We start from the raw sequence: 19433 nt of genomic DNA on the forward strand, positions 1-19433 counted from the left end.
GCTGACGAGCATGGGGGTGGGGAGTGTGGCAGATGTTGCCTGAAAAAGTCGCTCTGGGAGCAGTTGGGTCCTGGGAGAGAAAGGGATGCCACAAGAGGTGGGGACAGGGTGCAAGCTTCACCTTTATTCTTCTTCCATGGACTGCCCCTGAGTGGGGGAGGGACACCTCCACGGGAAAGGATTGCCAGCTGGGGTTGGGGAGGTGATGGAGGGGAGAGAGATGAAAAGACTCCAGTTTGCAGAGGGAGTAGTTCCTTAGGCGGAATCCTGGGCCAAAGGTCACTGCTCTGATGCTCAGTTTGGACTTTGTGCCTCACGGTACAGGAAAACTGGGAACTTGTCCTTGAGACATGGGGGTGCAACGAAAAAGGCATCATTGCAGGAGCAGGAACAGGCTTCCTGGGGAGGCGGGCTGGGCAGCCACTTCCACACTGGGGTACGGGGCCCCAGGCACACGTGGTCAGGGTCCAGGTGGGGTCAGGCCTCAGGATGGGACTCACACCAACCCAGCTGACCAGGCTGCTGTACAAGTCAGAAGGCAGCCTGCCTGGTAGAAAGATGACTCACCTGGCAGGGTGGGTATGGTCCCAGCTCCCCCCAGCCCATTCCTGTTGGCCTCTAGACAAGCTTTTCAACTTGAATAAGTTCTGGCAAATTCCCTCCAGTCGAGAGGTTCTCCTCAGGTAAATTAGCCTTGAACATCAGAACACAGTTAGGTCTGTCTTATTTCCAGGCAATTCTGCCTTAGAAGGTGACTTCCACATAGCACCCTACCCAGCCCCCAGCATTCTGGATGCATTTCCTGTCCCACCTGCAAGCTACCTGCTCTCCAGCAGGTGGCTTGGGGCAGGTCAGAGGGTCAGGGAGCCCGGGAGCCATATGGAAAGTGACCATTTGCCTTGTTCAATCCCCTCATTTTCCTAGAGAAACCGAGGCCCAGATGGCCTATGACTCCCGTGAAGCCACAGGCAAATTAGTTAAGCACCTGGGCCCCTCGCAGGCACAGTGTGGGGTCCTGGTCAGAGCACTGTCAGGGTGTCATTTCTCTGTCTCTTCCTCCCCAGGTGACAACCTGCTACTGGTGAAGAACCCGGCCCCGGCCCAGCCACCCCAGCCCGCTCAACCGAGCCTGCCCCCACCTCCGGTGGCCGAGAATGCCGGCGGCCCCCTGAGCCGGGGCGCGGCCGGGCTGCTGGATGACAGCTTCCCAGCACCGGCTGGGGAGCGGGCCCCGGCTGGCGGGCGCAGTCTGGCAGCGGCGGGGGCGCAGGCGGGGGACCCGGGGGCGGTGGGGGCTGCGGCAGCTGCTGCCCGGGGGGCGGGCTCCGGCGAGGCCTCCTGCAGGGCGCGCGCAGCAAGCCCTACTCGTGCCCCGAGTGCGGCAAGAGCTTCGGGGTGCGCAAGAGCCTCATCATCCACCACCGCAGCCACACCAAGGAGCGGCCCTACGAGTGCGCCGAGTGCGAGAAGAGCTTCAACTGCCACTCGGGCCTCATCCGGCACCAGATGACGCACCGCGGCGAGCGGCCCTACAAGTGCTCCGAGTGCGAGAAGACCTACAGCCGCAAGGAGCACCTGCAGAACCACCAGCGGCTGCACACGGGCGAGCGGCCCTTCCAGTGCGCGCTGTGCGGCAAGAGCTTCATCCGCAAGCAGAACCTGCTCAAGCACCAGCGCATCCACACGGGCGAGCGGCCCTACACGTGCGGCGAGTGCGGCAAGAGCTTCCGCTACAAGGAGTCGCTCAAGGACCACCTGCGTGTGCACAGCGGGGGCCCCGGCTTGGGCGCCCCGCGGCCCCTGCAGGCGCCGCCTGACCGAGACTAGGGCTGGGCTGGGGGAGGGAGGGCCAGCGGCAGGCGCGGGGGTGCGGAGGGCCTGGGGGCGGCCTGACGACCCTCGATCCTGCTGCGGCTCCCAGTGCGCCTTCCCTCCCTCCACCTGCCACCCGCTGGAAATCGGGAACAGGAATTACACTCTAAACAGGGTCCCCAAGAGTTGGACAGGGGTCCCCTAGACCTGTCCAGCCTGGATGGACGGCCCAGCTCATCTCCTAGGTGGATCAAGGGGCCGGCTGAGCGGCTTCCCGCAGGGAAGGTGCGGGAGGGACAGTGAGGAGGCCAGAGGCTTCCCGCCCGCCCGCAGACACCTGGGGTGCCCATTTGGCCACTGGGGTCACAGGTTGTGATCAAGGGAAGCAACCAGGGAGTCTCGGAAGCCCGAGATCAGGAAATCGGGTCCAAAGGCTGAGACGCTGCAAGAGGAAGCAAAGGTGTGACTGAGCTGAGGGATGTGCTAAGGGATGCCACCTCCATGACGACAACACTGCCTCGCGTTTGAATAGCGCTTTATACTTTTTTAAACGTGTTTTCTATCCGTTATCTATTTTCACCCTTAGCCTATCCCTCTGTGGTAGGTGGGGGTAGGGTTTGCCTGACTCGGTAACCAAGGAAAGGAGGTGCAGGCCAGATGGTTTAGCCCAGATTACAGAAGAGCGGCAGAGCTGGGACCAGGGCTCCTGACCCAGCGCAGTGTCCCCACCACACACACTGCCTACCTCCGTGTTTGAGAGACAGACCTCTCTGGCTTTGCCTCTCCTGGTCTCTCTCCCTTGCCCCTGACCCACCAAAAGTAATCAGAAGCCACCGGGGACAATTCGTGGGGTTACTGGGGATGGGGAACAGATGGGCGACAGAATGCCTCAGGTTGTGCTTCCGAAAGACTCTTCCTATGTGGGCACTTTTGGGGCCCAGGGCCCATCCCCCAGCCCGTCCCTCCCACCTCTAGTCCCTGAACCTGGTGCAACCCATCTTGTTACTACACAGTAGTGACCCGGCCCTCCAGAGGCAGCTGGTGCCCTGGGTCAGAGCTCACCCTGATGATCTATTCCAGTTTCCCCAGAGCCAAAGGGTGAGAGCAAGGCTCATGCTGCAGGGGCCGCCATCGAGGAAGTGAATCTCTTCCCAGGAGGGCCAGGCAGTGGGTGCTAGAGGCCGAGAGCCTCAGTCTCTCTCCTGCCTTGAGCCTCCCAACCGGTGCTATCTGTTAACTCACCATGCTCACGGACATGGACGTGGACACAGACCTCCTCTGCTCCAGACCCTGCAGGCGCCTCAGGAGGCGCCCAGAGGACTCCCTTGTGTTGGTGCAATGCTCCATGGTCCTGAGGGGCCACCGTCTCCATTTCTGCGTCTTGCATGGCCAGGCACTGGGGTGGGGTGGCATGCCCCAGGACCCTTGTTTGTGTTGAGAATGACTTTTCCTGCTCCGCCCATCCACCCCGCTTCTCTCCCATCCGGGAGCACAGTGGGCAGCCTGCACCTGGCACCACATTTGTGAGCGCTCTGCTTCCTCCCTCACCCGCACCGCTTGGCTTTCCTCAGACCCCTGTTTGCCATGCAAAGGGAATTCTTGAAATTAAATAAAAGGTGTCCAGATTGCAGACTGCATGTTCACAGGGCCGAGGGTTCTGCATTGTGGCTCCGGACAGGAAAGCCTCCATGCGACTGCAACCCAACTAACTGGGATTTTTCTCCTTCATTCTTTCTGAAGGAGGCAAATCTTAAAACTAGTTGAGAAATTAAGCAAATTCAGTGGAGTTTTATTAGAGCAGAAGGGACCCTCTAAAACATTGTTTTTTTGTGGGGAGGGAGCAGTGTTCTGCTTTTCAAAGGCATATGCAGAAAATCAAGCTTTTCATAATCTAAATAATTGGAAATAAGACTTTCTTTTGGCTGTTAAGAGTATAAAGATAGGGAGAGATCACTATTGAGTGATCAATATACTCAAGTGTATATTTTGCCCTCAAGGAGCTGATTCCCAAAGAGGTTTCATGACTAAATTAGAGGGCAGAAAGTTCGTATCTGGTTCCTTCATCCTAGTCTGGTAGATCCCAGGGCACCAAGAGCCCCTCAGCTAGGAGTCACCCCAGCCTCCAACGCTGGCCCCAGGAGAGTCCTATAGTGAGCCCTGCCCCCGCGCTGATCCAAGGTGATGCCACTCAGAATGGACCTCTCCCAGGCAGCAAGGGTCCCGCGTGGGGACCCTGCCGTCCACTTTCTGAAGGGCCTGCTTTGGGTGGGTTTTTATTCTCCACCTGATAGTGTGTTAATTAAAATTAACTTTTAATTTAAAAATTAATGTGCGCAGTAAAAATTCAAGTGGTTAAAAAAAAGACAATCCTCACTCGAGCATATATTTTTATTGCTTTTTAGAGAGTGGAAGGGAGAGAGAAACATCAATCATTTTCCTGCCTGATCCCCTGTTGAAAAGCATCCACAGCTAAGAGCTTTTTTTTTTTTAAATATATTTTTATTGATTTCAGAGAAGGGAGAGAGAGCTAGAAACATGAAAGATGAGAGAGAATCACTGATTGGCTGCCTCCTGCATGCCCCTCACTAGGGTTGGGGCCCACAACCTGGACATGTGCCCTGACCAGGAATGGAACTGTGACCTCCTGGTTCATAGGTCAATGCTCAACCACAACCACACTGGCTGGGCAAGAGCTTTTTAAAAATATCTTCACCCAAAGATGTTTTCATTTCTTCTTTCTTTTCTTTTCTTTCTTTCTTTTTTTTTTTTTTTGAGAGAGAGAGGATGAGAAACATCAACTGGTTGCCTCCTGTACCTGCGCTGACCAGGGATCGAGCCCACAACCCTCTGATGTACAGGATGACGCTCCAAACAACTGAGCCACCTGGCCAGGCTACTAAGCTTCTTATATGTCCTTCCAGAACTGGAGAAGTCCCCAAAGGGAATGAGGTGACAGGCCCAGAGGAATGGAGAAGTGCTAAGCTGACAAAATTATCAGATGTCCGCTGCACACGTACACAGCAGGGTGGTGCAGCTTGAGCCAAGCGTGTTCTGCTAGGATTCTCACTGACCTCCAGCCTAGTGAGCATGCTCCCCAGCACTGTTTTTGTTTGTTTTAGAGAGAAGGTACACAAAGGATATGGTCCCTGCCACCTAGAGACTAGGATAGTAAGGGGAACGGAATAGAAAGGGTCTCTACTAAGTGGGATAAAGCTGTGGCCTGTAAACTTTCTTGGATAAAAAATGTTTGGACATATATATGCTAATACATATACTATAAATCACACTTGCAATAGAAAATTTAAAGGTCAAGGTAAATATTTTAAAGCATTTTAAACTATATTATTTGTGATTCAAAGAATACTTCTGTCACTAAAAATGGGGGTGTGAGTGAGATATTCAAGGTCACATTCAGCTCTGGGTGTGTGTTTCTTATGTATTTATTGATTTCTAGAGAGAAACATCGATTTGTTGTTCCACTTATTTATCCATTCATTGGTTGATTCTTGTATGTGCCCTCATCAGGGATCAAACCCACAACCTTGGGGTATCAGGAGGGCACTCTAACCAGTGAGCTACCTGGCCAGGGCCTATGCATGTTTCAATCATTCTATAGATGACAGGATATGAGTATATTGATTTCTCTGATAACATTACCACCAATGGGAATAATTGTGAACCTAATTTTAAAGTTTATTTGACAGTTGCTCTTTGAGCCTGCCCGCTCTCGCTCTCCTCCTGAGAGTGTACTTTCACTTTAATAAATCTTGCCACTGCCGCTTGAACTCCTAAAAAAAAGTTTATTCAAAGGCATGTGTCAAGATCTGTGTGTCATTGGGAAAGGACAAATGGGTGGCTTCTCAGAGTCAGCAAGGAGACATTTATCTTGGTGAATTCTAGCACCTTGACAAAGCAAAGACAAAAACCAAAATGAGAAGTTGCCTGTTATTGAGTGCTTACTCTATACCAGGCCTTCAGCTACATAAGCATTTTACTTACACAATGTCATTTATTTTAACCCCATTAAAAACCCTTGGATATGGTTTTCATATCCTCAGGGAGAAGACACTGAGGCAGAGTGAGCATGAACCACACCACTTGGTGAGTGAAGGAGCCAGGACACACATAATAGCAATCGTGAGCGCATCTTGAGCTCTTACTATGACAGGTTGCACTGTAAGCATCTGACTTGAACTAACTCATTTAGTCTGCACAACAGCTCTCAGATGCATGCTATTATTTCCCACTAATAATGAGGAATTGGAGGTGCCAAGAAGTTAATGACTTGCCCAAAGTCCACATGTAAGTAAGTGGGGGTGCTGGTCTCACTCCTTGGCCCCACTTTCTAACTCCCTGCGCTACCATCTCCAAAAGCCCATGACACTGCAAAATAGTGCCTGGTGCTTCCCCCCTTGCACACTGGAAATTTGATCTAAATATTCTTCCAGAGTTCCAGGCTCAGAGTCAGGGATGCTGAATCATGCTGACTCTCAAGAGACTGACTGATGGATAAGCCAGAGTATCAGTTTAATAATTTCCAAGGGTGGGCTGGATAGTTGCATCAGCCTGACCTGCCTGTTGTCTCCCAATACACAGGGACGTGCATCAGCATAAGGTTGCCTGGTGGACATAGAAATGGAATGGAGTGTGAGTTCTATACCTGGATCGCTTAATGATCTCAGTATTCTATGTCCTGATATGTCTATCTCCACAATCTTCATACATTATTTTCTGTATCTGCAGTAAGTTTTTGTTGGCCAGAGAGAGTAGATCAAACCCTGGATATATCTCAATGGCTGATTAGTTTCCTCCACATGGCCCCTTCTTTAAATAGATCAATGATTCAATCAATCTGTCAAAGTGGTTGCCCTGGACATCATGCCTTCTCTTGGAGGTGACTTTTCCTAGCCTTGCTCTCTGATTTGCTATTAAATCACCCAAAAATATTTATGAGCACTTCTATGAGCAAATAGAAGTACCGAGGAGTGAGAGACATTTTAGTGAATTACCATATAAACAAATGAAAAAAAATGAGGTGATTTTGGATTGTGATAAATGCTATGAACAATGTTTGGAGGAAGATAACTAGACTGAGGATTGGGATAGAGGAAGATATAGGGAATGTCTCTCTGAAGAGGTGAAGTCTGACCCGAGCCCTGTGTGCCAAGAAGGACTTGGTCATGTGAAATAGAGTTTAGTTCTCAGGGGAAGCATTTCATGTCTATCATTGGAAGTGGAAGTTCATTGCAAGTCTCTGCAGAGACAATGTGGCACAAATTAGGCAAATATGGTTGCAAAATTCCACACGCATCATTTCACAGGCAGCATGTGCACTGGATTACATATTTGATATCAGGGCTATCTTAGGGTTTCCAAGGCATGTGATTACTATAATGAATAGGCTACGGTGGGTTGGCCTTGGCACCTGACCCCACATTGTTGAGATGGGAAGTGTGCTTCTAGCTGCTAAAAAGCAAAATTTTGGAATACAACCGCTTGCCATTTGGGACCATAGCTCTTTTCCCCAACTAGATTACATGTTCTCTCAGAGCAAAGTCTGAGTTTTATACATTTTGGAATATCGCAAAGCACCTAGCAGAGTTCTGGGCACGTAAAATAAGAAAAACAAAGTCCGCTGGGTTTGCCTTAACTTTGGAACCTGCACTTGACTGAGGGACCAAGTCCTCCGCGCGGAGCTGCTCTTCACCCTCCGGCCGCGCGGGGGCGCAATGGGAATCCCGCGCGCCGAGCACGAGCGGCTGGAGCCGGTCTTGGCCTTGTGTCAACACGGCGCTGGTGGCGGCTTCGAGGAGGGGCTGGGACGCCCCGCAGACCCGCGCGCAGTCCGAGGGAGAGCAGGCGCGGCCCCGCCGCGGACGGGCGACTGGCAGCCATGGCGGAGTCGGCGTCGGCTCGGGTAAGAGTCCCCCTGGCCCGGGGGCGCGTTCGGGGTGACGGAGCTGCGGGGCGGGGCGGGGGGGTCCCCCGGGCTGCCGCTGCGCCGGCGAGCGCCCACCTGCCCCCCGCGACCCCCGGCTCTGCCCTCCCCGGTCCGGTCCCTTCCGCGTCGGGCCGGAGCCCCCGAGCGACGCGCCTTCGCCGGGAAACTTCTCCGAGGCTAGTTCCGTGCTCTCGGGCGTGTGACCGTCCCCACCCGCGCTCTCCGCGGCGCCCGGAGCGGCGTCGCGATGGAAACTCTGGGTCCCCACCGCCGCCCGGGAGCCCGCCGGCTGCTCCGGGCGCCCGAGCGCTCCTCGCTCCTCGGCGGCCAGCGCGGCTCGCTCCCGGCCATTGTGCGGCGCCGGTCCCTCCGGCCACATTGTCCCGCTACGGACTTCGGCGGCGGGGCTGCAGCCGCAGGTTGAAGGCGGGCTGGGCTGCCGCTCCCGGGGGACAGGTGTCAGCTCGCCGCTAGTTGCCGGGGTTGGGGGGTGAGGCTGGGGGGTCCCCCCGAGCCCGCCCTCCGCCGGACTCGGGGCTCGGGGAGAGGAGAGTCCTGGGCTTGGAGGCAAGAAACTGCTTCCAGCCGCAACTCGGCTCCCACCCCCCCAGGGCCGGGCCTCCGTTTTCTTCCTAAATTGTGTTGGACTAGTTGCCGGATAGTGTCTAGGGTTCCTGCCAGCTCTGACATTCGCTGGTTATTCGAAAGTAGTGGTTGATGTGATCATGCGAGAGGATGTGCGAGGGAAAGGGCAGATGGGATTTAATTGGTTTATTTTATTTTGTTTTTTGATTTAGAGAGAAGGAGCAAGAGAAACATCGATTTGTTGTTCCGCTTATTTATGCATTCATTGGTTGCTTCTTGTGTGTGTGCCCTGATGGGCGATCGAACCGGCAACCTTGGCATATCCGGACGACAGCCGGCCAGGGCTGGAATTTAATTTTTTTTTATTATTGATTTTTAGATAGAGAGAGAGAGGGAAAGAGAGAAACATCGATTTGTTGTTCCACTTATTTAAGCGTTCATTGGTTGGTTCTCTTTTTTTTTTATAGCCCATTGATTTTTTTTTTTTTTTACTCATTGATTTTTTTTTTTTTTAATCCTCACCCGAGGATATGTTTTTATTGATTTTAGAGAGGAAGGGAGAGAGAGGGGGCGGGAGAAAGAGAAACATCGATCGCTGCCTCCCATCTGCGCCCCAAGCATTTCGTGGTCTAGAAACACTTTCAGAATCATATGAGATCTCGTGAGAATTGAGGGCTAGCAAGATGCACTGTATTTGATTCTTTTTTTATTTTTTTAATCCTCACCCGAGGATATGTTTTTATTAATTTTACAGAGAGGGGAAGGGAGAGAGGCGAGAGAAGCAGCGGTGGTCAGGGCTGTTTGATTCTTGCAGGAAGCGGGTGAGAACTAAGAGGGAAGGATTGGCAGGCTTGCAGAGCAGTGTTTGCTCTCAAGGAAGGTGAAGTTGAACTATGAAGACAAGACACAAATGTTTACAGCGTTTGCCTCATCTGACTCCTTTAACTAAGGTGATACAGTCAGAGACGGCTTTTCCTCAAGACCAAATTAGTAGTAAAGAGGGCAGGAGGACAGGTGTACTAACGGCCAGAGTGCTTCTTCCTGGCTGGTCAGTGCACAGCGACTTGCGTGGCATCAGCAGGTCTTGTTAAAAGGAAAGCCTTAAAGATCCTCCAAAATTCAAAACGACGCTCTAAGTCACTTATGGACCTGTCGTTGTAGAATGTATTTAAATTGTCCTTCAGCATATTCCTATTCTCAGGCATTTTCTCTTCAGATGAGGATTCTGTACCTCTCATTTGACAGTGTGGCCAAGTAGGTACCATGATGAAAATAACTAAAAATGCTGGGGGGTGGGGGGGGGGCACACAAATATATTTGAAATGTATGTTAGTAAAGAATACTTGGAGCCCAAAATCCAAGGGAAAGAGGAAGCTCTTAAGAGGTAAGGAGAGTTCTGAAACCAACTTTGAGGGCTTTTGCTGAACATTCATCTGTGGTGTTTATGACCTCAAGGGGCCTGGAAAATAGAAGATGAAACTCAAAGCCTAAGGTGAGAGTCCCCAGGAAGCCTCCTGCCTGAATCCCATAAAGCTGAGACTCCAGAGGGCAAAGGGCAACATTCACAAACTAAAAGCTCTTCCCCCCAGGTGATTGCAGAGAAAGTTACATATGTCAAACCTCTGTGCCGAGAGATGGGTGCAAGATGGCTCTTGAAAATTGATGACTCTCAAATGGTTTCATTGCCTGAATTTACATGACCTGGGTGGTCCAAGAAACTGCAAGCAGAGAATTTAATTTAAAGTAGAACCTCCAGCTGTCTGACAAAAATAAACATGAATCGCCCTAGCTGGTTTGGCTCAGTGGATAGAGAGCATCGACCTGCAGACCGGTTCGATTCCGGTCAAGGGCACATGCCCAGGTTGCGGGCTCGGTCTCCAGTAGGGGATGTGCAGGAGGCAGCCCATCAATGATTCTTTCTCATCATGTTTTTATCTCTCCTCCCTTCCTCTCTAAAATCAATTACAATATATTTTAAAAGAAAAAAAGGAGGGGGAATAACATCATCTAAAAGAAGGCAAGAAAGAAGATGAAAGATGGGATAAATCACACAGAAAAGGTACAAAATAAATATACATCAATAATTAGAATAAATGTAAATGGACTGAATGATCTAGTTAAAAGAAAAAAGATGGGCTGGATGAGGGAAATTCAACTGTATGGTTTATAACATACAATACAGGATAAAGCTGTGGAAATGACTGAATATGAAGGGATAGGAAATAATATACCAGGTTAATACTAATCAAAAGTAAATTGGCCCTTGTTGGTGTGGATCAGTGGTTAGAGCATCGACCCTCGATCCAAAGGGTTGCAGGTTTATTCTGGTCAAGGGCACATACTGGGTTGCAGGTTCCCTGCCCCAATTGGGGCGAGTGCAGGAGGCAACCAATTGATGTGGCTCTCTCACATTGATGTTTCTCTCCTCTCTTCCTCTCTCTCCTCCCTTCCACTTTCTAAAATCAAATGGAAAAAATATCCTCCGGAGAGAATTAACCAAAAAAAAGGAAGAGAGGGAGGAAGGAAATTGGCTTAACTATATTAATATTGCTAGAGATAGAGGACTAGTACTATTTTTATAAAATATATATTTTATTGGTTTTTCACAGAGAGGAAGGGAGAGGGATAGAGAGTTAGAAACATGGATGAGAGAGAGAGAGAAACATCGATCAGCTGCCTCCTGCACACTCCCCACTGGGGATGTGCCCGCAACCAAGGTACATGCCCTTGACCGGAATCGAACCTGGGACCCTTGAGTCCGCAGGCCGACGCTCTATCCACTCAGCCAAACCGGTTAGGGCACTAGTACTATTTTTATAATGGTAAAAGTCTCAATTTACTAGCTTGATAAGACATTTCTAGTGTTATATGCACCTAATTATGTAGCCTCAAAATATATAAAACAAAAGTTGATAGAACAAGGAAAATGCACTACCATAGTAGAAGATTTTGATATTGCCTTATTATTTTATCAAGCAGGAAACAATTAGTGAGGGTGTAGTATCTCCAAAGAACTTTCTGAGATAGTGGAAATATTCTGTCTACACTGCTCAGTGCAGCAGCTACAAGGTACATGTGGCTATTGAGCACTTGAAATGTAGCTAGTATGACTGAGGAACTTGCATTTTTAATTTAATTTCAATTAATTTAACTTTAAACAGCCACATGTTTCTAGTGGCTATTATAGTATACAGGACATATAGAGAGGATATGATTAATTTTTCCCATATATCTACCCCATATATATAATTTTGATGTATAGAGAGATTGATGAAGAAAAAAGAGAGAAGGCATAAAGCCCTATTACTGCCCTGGCTGGTGTGGCTCAGTTGGTTGAGCGGTGTCTCATGCACCAGAAAGATACAGGTTCGATTGCCAGTCAAGGGCACATGCTTGGGTTGCGGGCTAGCTCCCCAGTGGAGGCTGTGCAGGAGGCAGCCGATTGATGTTGCGCTCTCATATTGATTTTTTCTCTCCCTCTCCCTTCCTCTCGCTAAAAATCAATAAAGTATTTTTTTTTAAAGAGGTGGTGGTGGAGGGACTGAACAAAAAGAAAAAAAAAAAGAGCTTATGGACACGGACAACAGAGTGGTGATTGCAAGGTGGCGGGGGTGGAGGTGGAAGAGGGCATAGAGGGATAAATGGTGAAGGAAAAAATAATAAAAGAAAGAAAAAAAATAAAAACAAAACCCTGTTAGTAATGAAAGTGTGTTCTGGTGCTGACCGTGGGTGGGGCTGGGCCCTTAGGTAGGGCTGTTAAGCAGAATGTCACCATGCGCGCCCTCTGTGCGTGGCTTGGGGTTCCTCAGATGGTCCCAGTGCCTGCTTGCCTGTTTTTGCTCCAGGTGACACAAACTCCCTGCCAAACCCTCATTTAATTGCAGATTCACGAGCAAGATAGATGTTGTTGTCTTAAGCCTCTAAATTTTGGGATTTGAGGATTGGAACAGGTACCTGGGAAATATGCTCAAATATTGAAAGACATAAAAAATACTTTTAAAAAGGAGTGTATAGTATGTGTATGGATTGAAACATTTCATCCTAAAGATGTCACTTTTCAAATTTACCTATAGATTGGAGGCAGCTCCAAACAAAATCTCTAAAGATATTTTTTTGTGAAATTTTTCAAATTTGTAGAATATCAACAGGCCTAAAATAGTCAATATACTCCTGTAAAACAAGGAGGTAGGACTTTCCTTACCAGATATCAATAATTATCAAAAAGCTATGGTCATTAAGATGGCAATATTGATAAAGTGATAGGAAAATTGACCCGTAGAACAGAATAGGGAAGCCAGAAACAAACATATGTAAGAAAACTTGACTTATGACAGAGATAGCAGTTCAGATCAGTGGGTAAGTGATGGATTTTTCATTATGTAGTATTAGGTCTGTTGATTTCCCATATGAAAATTGAGTCTTGCACCGTATACAAATATCAGTTCTAGTTGAGGTAAATACTTAAATGAGAAAATCAAAACTATAAAGTATTTAGAAGACTGTATTGTGGGTTCTAGATTTCTGTTTTACAACTTTTGACACAAAAGTTCAAACCATAAAAGTATTAATACTGATAACATTCAGCTCCATTAAAGACTTTTGATCAAATAATACTGAAGAGAGTTAAAAAAAAAGTACAAATAAAGAGAAGATATTTGCAACATATATAACTGATAAAGATTAGTGTCCAGAATTTACAGCGAAATCCTAGGGGATGGGAAGGAAAAGTCAGATAACCCAAAATTAAGTGGGCAAGACTTTAGCAGGTAGTTCACTAAAGGGGACATTGAATGGCCTGTAAACATATTTCTTCTCAATGTCTTGGTCTCAATGTCTTCATTGTGGTGAGAGAAGCAGCCTTGAACAAAGTGTGCCACATAAAAGGAGATGAGTCTTGCGGGGTTAGGACTGAAATGTGAACCTGCAGTAGGACAGCGGGGCTAAGAGGACAGCTTCAAGAGGACTCCCCAAGTATTGGTCTTAGTCATGTTGAGCTTCAGCCACAGTGATTTTCCTCTTGTCAAGGACAGACCATAAAAATGAGAAGTATAAGAGGACTTCGATCATTTCACTGAATGATTATGAAGAATTTGTTCACTTATACTGGCTGCTAGGGTGCACAGATGAATGAGTTGAGTCTTGTAGGTCCTGCTAAAGGAACCTTAAGGGGTTGCTGAAAGGTTTCAGCAAAGGGGACCTGATCAGCTATGAAGTCTGGCAGGAATGTGGAGACAGGAGTAGATGTAAATAATATCATCACAGCAAAACATCACAAATAGCCCAAAATATCAAACAGAGAGAAATTGGTTTAAAAAATGAATCCTGACACAGAAAAGTGTTAGACAATATGCTATGTATGAAACACAGGTAACAAAACATATGTACAGTATGATTTCAATTTCATTGACCAAAAAAAGATGAAAAAAAAAAACTTATAGGAAACACACCAATATTCTAACAACATATTTTACATAATCCTCCTTCCCTCCTTCTCTCTATTTTTCCATACTTTTTATTATATGTGTACAATTTGCTGTATCAGAATACAAAAGAGCATACTTTTTAAATTAAAAAGTAGCAGCCAGGTACTCGTTATGAGTCTGCTGGACTCTGCTTGGGAAGGGGTGCTGACTGACCGGCCCGGGTCTGGCTCTTCAGCACAGGCGGAAGCGCCGCGCCACACCCTTGGCTTCTCCCTCGCCGCCCCCACAAGAGACAGAGGCCGAAGAGATGTCACTCCAGTCAGTGATGGCCGCCCTCCAGGCCGTGGAGAAGAAGATGGAGGCCCAGGCCGCACAGCTGCAGAGCCTGGAGAGACGCATGGAGACAGCCGAGAAGAAGCTGGCTGACTTTGAGAAGACGGCCGTGGAGTTCGGGAACCAGCTGGAGGGCAAGTGGGCCGTGCTGGGGACCCTGCTGCAGGAGTACGGGCTGCTGCAGAGGCGGATGGAGAACATGGAGAACCTGCTGAGGAACAGGAACTTCTGGGTCCTGCGGCTGCCCCCGGGCAGCACAGGGGAGGCCCCCAAGGTAGTCCTTTTATTTGAGATTCTCAATTGGTGGCTTTTCCCTAATGGCTGAGACAGGAAGCACTCACTGTATAACATTTGCGATTTCAGATGCCCAGGTCACTCGAGAATGATGGAGTCTGCTTCTCGGAGCAGGAGTGGGAGAATCTGGAGGACTGGCAGAAGGAGCTATACAGAAACGTGATGATGAGCAACTATGAGACGCTAGTCTCTCTGAGTAAGCAGCCCTTTCTGCCCAGACATCCCACAATTCCTGGCCTGTGCTGAGTGGAAAAATGGGAGTCTCCGAGTCCTCAATTTACCAAGACATTAGGAAAGGTCATAGTGTCATGCCTTTCTTCTCTGTGGTCCCATAGTCAAATCTTGATAACATTTACTAATAGATAAGAGGTCATGATATGCATTATAGTATAACATAGCTAGAGTTCCTCATGCTATTTTTTTTTCTTAATATACTTTTATTGATTTCAGAGAAGAAAGGAGAGGGAGAGACAGAAACATCAACAATGAAAGATAATCACTGATGGGCCACCTCCTGCATACCCCCACCAGGGACCTAGCCCGCACCCTGGGAATCGAACTGTGACCTCCTGGTTCACAGGTCGACACTCAACCACTGAGCCATGCTGGCCAGGCCCTCATGATATTTCCAGTGCTTAAGACTATTTGATAAGGAATCCTTTGTTACCTGGGATGAGACAGGCAGTACAGGCTAACCAAAAATTGTCCTGGGCACTTGGCTGGAATCACAGCCAGTTGTGGTCTCGGTGTTTATTTTGTGTTGATGAGAAGTACTGCTTAATAGATACAGATCTTGATATGCAAAATGTTAGCTATTACATTATAAATGCATTTTGTTTGGTAGACAAAATGTTTGACAACCTAAAAGGTTCATGGAAGGTTGTCAAGAAGGCCACTGGGACTGGAGCAGAGTGGAGGGAGCAGGAAAGTAGCAAATGGGTCAAAAGGTTACTGTGACCTCACTGGGTCATGTGTTGCTTGTGGCCGATGACTTACCTGTCACAGGTGGGGGATAAGTGCCTGCCAGTGGTATTGGTGGAATGAGTGATGGGCTCCTGTGCCTGCCTGCTGAGCCACAGGGGACTGATGAAGGGGCACCGAGGGGCAGTTAGCTGAATACATCATTCCAATGGGCCATAATTTTCTAATTGTCCCAAACTGCTAGGGGAAAGTGACAGAAACAGTACTTTGAAGTTTTAATATTGACTCCTTGACATTGGTCACCTCGTTCATCAGCAAGTGACTAGTGTGCAATGACAGTTTACTCTCCTGGGCTCACATTGTGCCATTTCCAACCCAGAGGTCCTTGGCCAGCCAGAAGGAGAAGCGGAGTTGGGTACAGAGATGCTGGGAGACTTGGAGGAGGAAGGCCTTGGTGGTGTCCATCCAGGTGAGTGGCTCCAGAATATTCCATTCCCCTCCCCACTCCCTGTAGTCTATAGTGAGCTTTCCCACTGCTAAACTGCCAAACATTGATCATCAGTAGCCTCATGTGGCATTTACTTATTCTAGATTCTTTTATGATTATCATTAGCTCACCTATTATGTGTGTCTGAACTCCTTACTGCTATTTGGAATCCTTGAGATTCATGACCATTCGGACTTCTTCGTGTCCTACAGAGGAGAGTACATAATAGACTTTAGTCAAAACCCACAGGGCGTTGAGGATAGGGTTGCTCACAGCATCAGGAGTGAAGTTGACTGGGTGAGAGACAGGAAAAGCATTTATAAGCCAGGTAATTTGGGGAGAATGCAGGAAGAACAGCTGGATACATGAACTTTTAAGCTATAGGTTTAGTTGTGTGTGTTTTTAATCTTATTTTTATTACTTTAACACTCCTAAGTAAGTATAGTTTTTCAGTATATTTAGCCATTTTTCAGAGATTGAATATAATTTGTGGACAAACTAGAAAAACTATCGTTTATAACATTGTTCTATAAGAAGAATATATTCAGATTTCCCACCCACATGTCTCTACCCGAGTATAGGTTTCCCTTTCCAGGTTTTGGAACCCAGTCAGTCTCTAATTCCCTTGATGCTTTGATTTGAGCCCTTCTGGAATTCACAGATGTTTAGCTCCAAAGAAACCCAAGGTGCTAGAATGTGATCTTCTTTTGTTGGTTGTCTTTGTTTTGGCAGCAGAAGGGGTTGTGATTAAGCAGGAGGTAGAGTACCCGCCGGAACGCTCTGAGGATCTTCCGGGAGAGCTCTCAGGCCCCGCGGAAGAGCCGGCTTTCCTAGGCCCGGAACAGACTGAGCTCTGGAATACTCAGGGCGGTTCTGTCCTCTTGGAACCAGGGGCCGGGGACGCTAATCTAGAGGAGCCCACTGAGGGCAGCAGAGACCCTGGCAGTGACAGAAATCTGGACTGCCCCCCGAAGCAGAAATCTAATAGGCCGGTGCAACTGGCTCCGGAATGTAATCCGGCCCTGAAGCTGAATAGGGAAGATTTCGGCCCCTACGATTGTCCTGAGTGCGAGCTCAGCTTCCGCTGTGAGCAGCAGCTGGCCTATCTACGGGCCCACCCATCGTGGGAGTCTTCCACCACCTCAGAGCCAGAGGAGGGTCTTAGGTCCAGGCCACTGCTGAAGCCCCCGTCCAAGAAGGGGAAGCAGCATCAGTGTGACGTGTGCATGAGGAGCTTCAGCAGCAAGGTGAACCTGGTGAACCACCAGCGCTGCCATTTGCAGGAGGGGCCCAGTGGTGGCCAGCGTGTCCAGGAGAGGTTCTCGCCCAACAGCCTGGTTGCCCTGCCCGGCCACATCCCCTGGAGGAAAAGCCGGAGTTGCCTCATCTGTGGTTACTGTGGCAAGAGCTTCAGCCACCCATCAGATCTGGTGCGGCACCAGCGCATCCACACGGGTGAGCGGCCCTACACCTGCCCCGAGTGTGAGCGGAGCTTCGTGCAGAAGCAGCACCTCCTGCAGCACCAGAAGATCCACCAGCGGGAGCGTGGCGCGCTGGCCTCGGAGCCAGGCAGGCCCAACGGCCTGCTCTAAGGGTGCCAGCCCCCCGCCTGTCCGGGGGGGCTCAGGGGGCTGGCATTGGTCCCCCGAAGAGACACTGTGCAGAGTCAGGGACTGACTTCTTCCTTGGGGGTGTCATTTTGATTTGCCTAACTTTGGCCAAGCAGCAGGCCGAGCCCAAGTCCTCAGAACTGTGTGGAGGAGGGGCGGGGCCAGGCCTGTCCCTGCTGTCTACCCTGCTGCTGTGTTTGCCGTGTCTTTGGCACCTTCGAGTCTCGGGTTTTCCCATCCATGCTGATACTTGTGCACTGGGGTTGGTTTGAGGGTCTATCCCAGCGTTTCAGGTCTTCCCACGGGTGGAGTCAGGCCAAAGGAATGAGCAGGTGAGCAGAAGAGCTCTGGGAAGCATAACCCTCTGTTTTCTGTTGTAGTCTCCTTGTTAATAACAAGTAGAAGTAATTTAAATGAACTGCTCACCGTGCTCTGAAGAACCGTTTTGGAATTAGATTTTAGCTGATTTAAAGAAAATACGGCCTGACACTTGTTTTTTTAACTTCCCAAGTTGTAGAAGTTGTTCCTAACATGGGGACTGCTGCCATCTGGGAGGGAGTTGTTTCTGGGCCTCCTTCAGCCTGCCCACACTTAGGCCAGTGATCAGGGTGCATAGCTCGGGCTCCCTATTGTGAGGGGACTTAGCACTCTCGGATGGGGCTCACTGAATCAAAAGGACCAAGGGGGAGAGAGCAGTGGGAGTGGACCCCAAAGCCCCCATTGAGAATGAGTCTGGGAAAGGAGCTGAGAGTACGGAGCCGCTTCCTCCCAGGAGTTCGGCGCTGGGGTTTCTCACCACAGCTCGCTTCCTCTTCCATCTGCGTCCTCGCTGGGTTCTGCAGCCTCACAGGGTAGACGACTCCTTTGTTACTTACGGTTGTTCAGCTTGTATCAGCTTGTATTTGAGTTTGTTCCTGTTAGACCAGTTGTTCCTTGAGGTTGTTCAGATGACACTTTCCCAATTAGTTCTGGGGTTGACTGTTGCAGAGATGATGGAGAAAAAGCACGTGGGTGCTTGTCTCCCAGGAGAGGTGGATGCCTGCCGCACTGCTGTTGGGAGTGGGCTCCTGGGTCCTGTGTGAGTGTCCCCTTTGATGACTTGGCAGTTGCTTAGAATAAAACTTGCTACTGGCAAAAAAATGTGCTCATGTTGGGTGTTTTTCTCCATTTGTCAAGAAGACCCTCCTAGGAGCAAGGTGGAGGAGGTGCCTGACCTGGAGCAGCGACAGAGGGCTGACTTAAACCTAGATTTGCAGACGAGAAGAGGGTGTGTGTGGGACCCTGTTGGTGGACGCTGAGGGCTGCAGACAGTCTGAATGTCAGTTGTTGGAAGGCAGTAGGTAGAGGAGGCAGGTGCACCAGGGAGTACTGGGTGGCAGTTGGAAATATTGACTTCAGTATACATATAGTCATATGGGTTGATCTTAAAAATACAATGTTGAGTGGAAAAATATAAGAAATTGAGATATATAACAATACCATTTATGTAAATTAAAATGCATATACACAAAACAAAACAGAACACAGAAATAAAAAATTACACATTAAAGGCATCTCAGTGCTCTGGCCAGTGGGCTCAGTGGTTAGAGCGTCCACCAGCATAGTGGACAGGAGAGATGGACAAGATTGACAAGGTACCGTCAACAGCACGAGATGCTTTTTGAAGGCAGGGACCATGTCTTAATCGTATCCAGACTCCCCAGCTCTGAGTACAGGGACTTTGCACAAAGGTGCTCAACACACGTTTATTGCATGAGCAGATGCATGAGGGGAGTTCACAGAATAGGGAGCTCAGCATTGTCTGAGCAGGGTCGGCTTCGAGGAGGAAGGAGGTTGGTGACATTTTTGGTCTCCCTCTACTACTAATTTCCCTCGGAAGTTTTACATACGTGGGTGGGGCCACTTTAAAAACTGGTACTTTTTCCAAGTAAGGTGCAGCCCTGGAATTTGGGGCCAGGTTCGGAGTGTTGCTTTGAAGCAACAAGGGATCAAGTCAATATATGGCATTGTTCATTGTGAAATTCCTT

The 19433-nt window shown here is 49.0% G+C and overlaps 2 protein-coding genes across 8 annotated transcripts in view; both read left to right on the plus strand.

Moving 5' to 3' along the window:
- The window catches only part of ZNF282 (zinc finger protein 282), a 38024-nt gene extending 33850 nt beyond the window's left edge, over positions 1-4174 (plus strand). Inside the window, 2 exon segments of the mRNA XM_023753812.1 lie at positions 1065-1241; positions 1244-4174. Coding sequence (XP_023609580.1) covers positions 1065-1241; positions 1244-1827 — 761 coding nt within the window. The 3' untranslated portion in view covers positions 1828-4174.
- A 1876-nt stretch (positions 4175-6050) lies between these two features.
- ZNF212 (zinc finger protein 212) lies at positions 6051-18546 on the plus strand. Of its 7 annotated transcripts, none has more exons than XM_014455831.2 (6): positions 6063-7729; positions 10320-10397; positions 13997-14368; positions 14458-14584; positions 15689-15778; positions 16529-17388. In XM_014455831.2, the coding sequence occupies exons 2-6, from the start codon at positions 10368-10370 to the stop codon at positions 17386-17388; spliced, it is 1479 nt and encodes a 492-aa protein (XP_014311317.1). In that variant the 5' UTR covers positions 6063-7729; positions 10320-10367. The 7 variants fall into 7 exon arrangements, with proteins under 7 accessions (XP_014311319.1, XP_014311317.1, XP_023609562.1 ...); XM_023753794.1 differs by having other exon boundaries at positions 7587-7729; positions 10328-10397; XM_023753797.1 differs by lacking the exon at positions 6063-7729 and adding an exon at positions 8857-9830 and having other exon boundaries at positions 16532-18546.
- Positions 18547-19433: the final 887 nt, after the last annotated feature.

Source organism: Myotis lucifugus, unplaced genomic scaffold, assembly GCF_000147115.1.
Source record: "Myotis lucifugus unplaced genomic scaffold, Myoluc2.0 scaffold_51, whole genome shotgun sequence".
NCBI classification, from domain to species: Eukaryota; Metazoa; Chordata; class Mammalia; order Chiroptera; family Vespertilionidae; genus Myotis; species Myotis lucifugus.

Bases quoted from the DNA above. Each gene is read 5' to 3' on its own strand.
- ZNF212 (XM_014455831.2), top strand. From the start codon at position 10,368: ATGAAAGATGGGATAAATCACACAGAAAAG. The intron at 10,398-13,996 runs GTACAAAATAAA...CTGGCTCTTCAG, and splicing joins GGATAAATCACACAGAAAAG to CACAGGCGGAAGCGCCGCGC. The intron at 14,369-14,457 runs GTAGTCCTTTTA...TTGCGATTTCAG, and splicing joins GCACAGGGGAGGCCCCCAAG to ATGCCCAGGTCACTCGAGAA.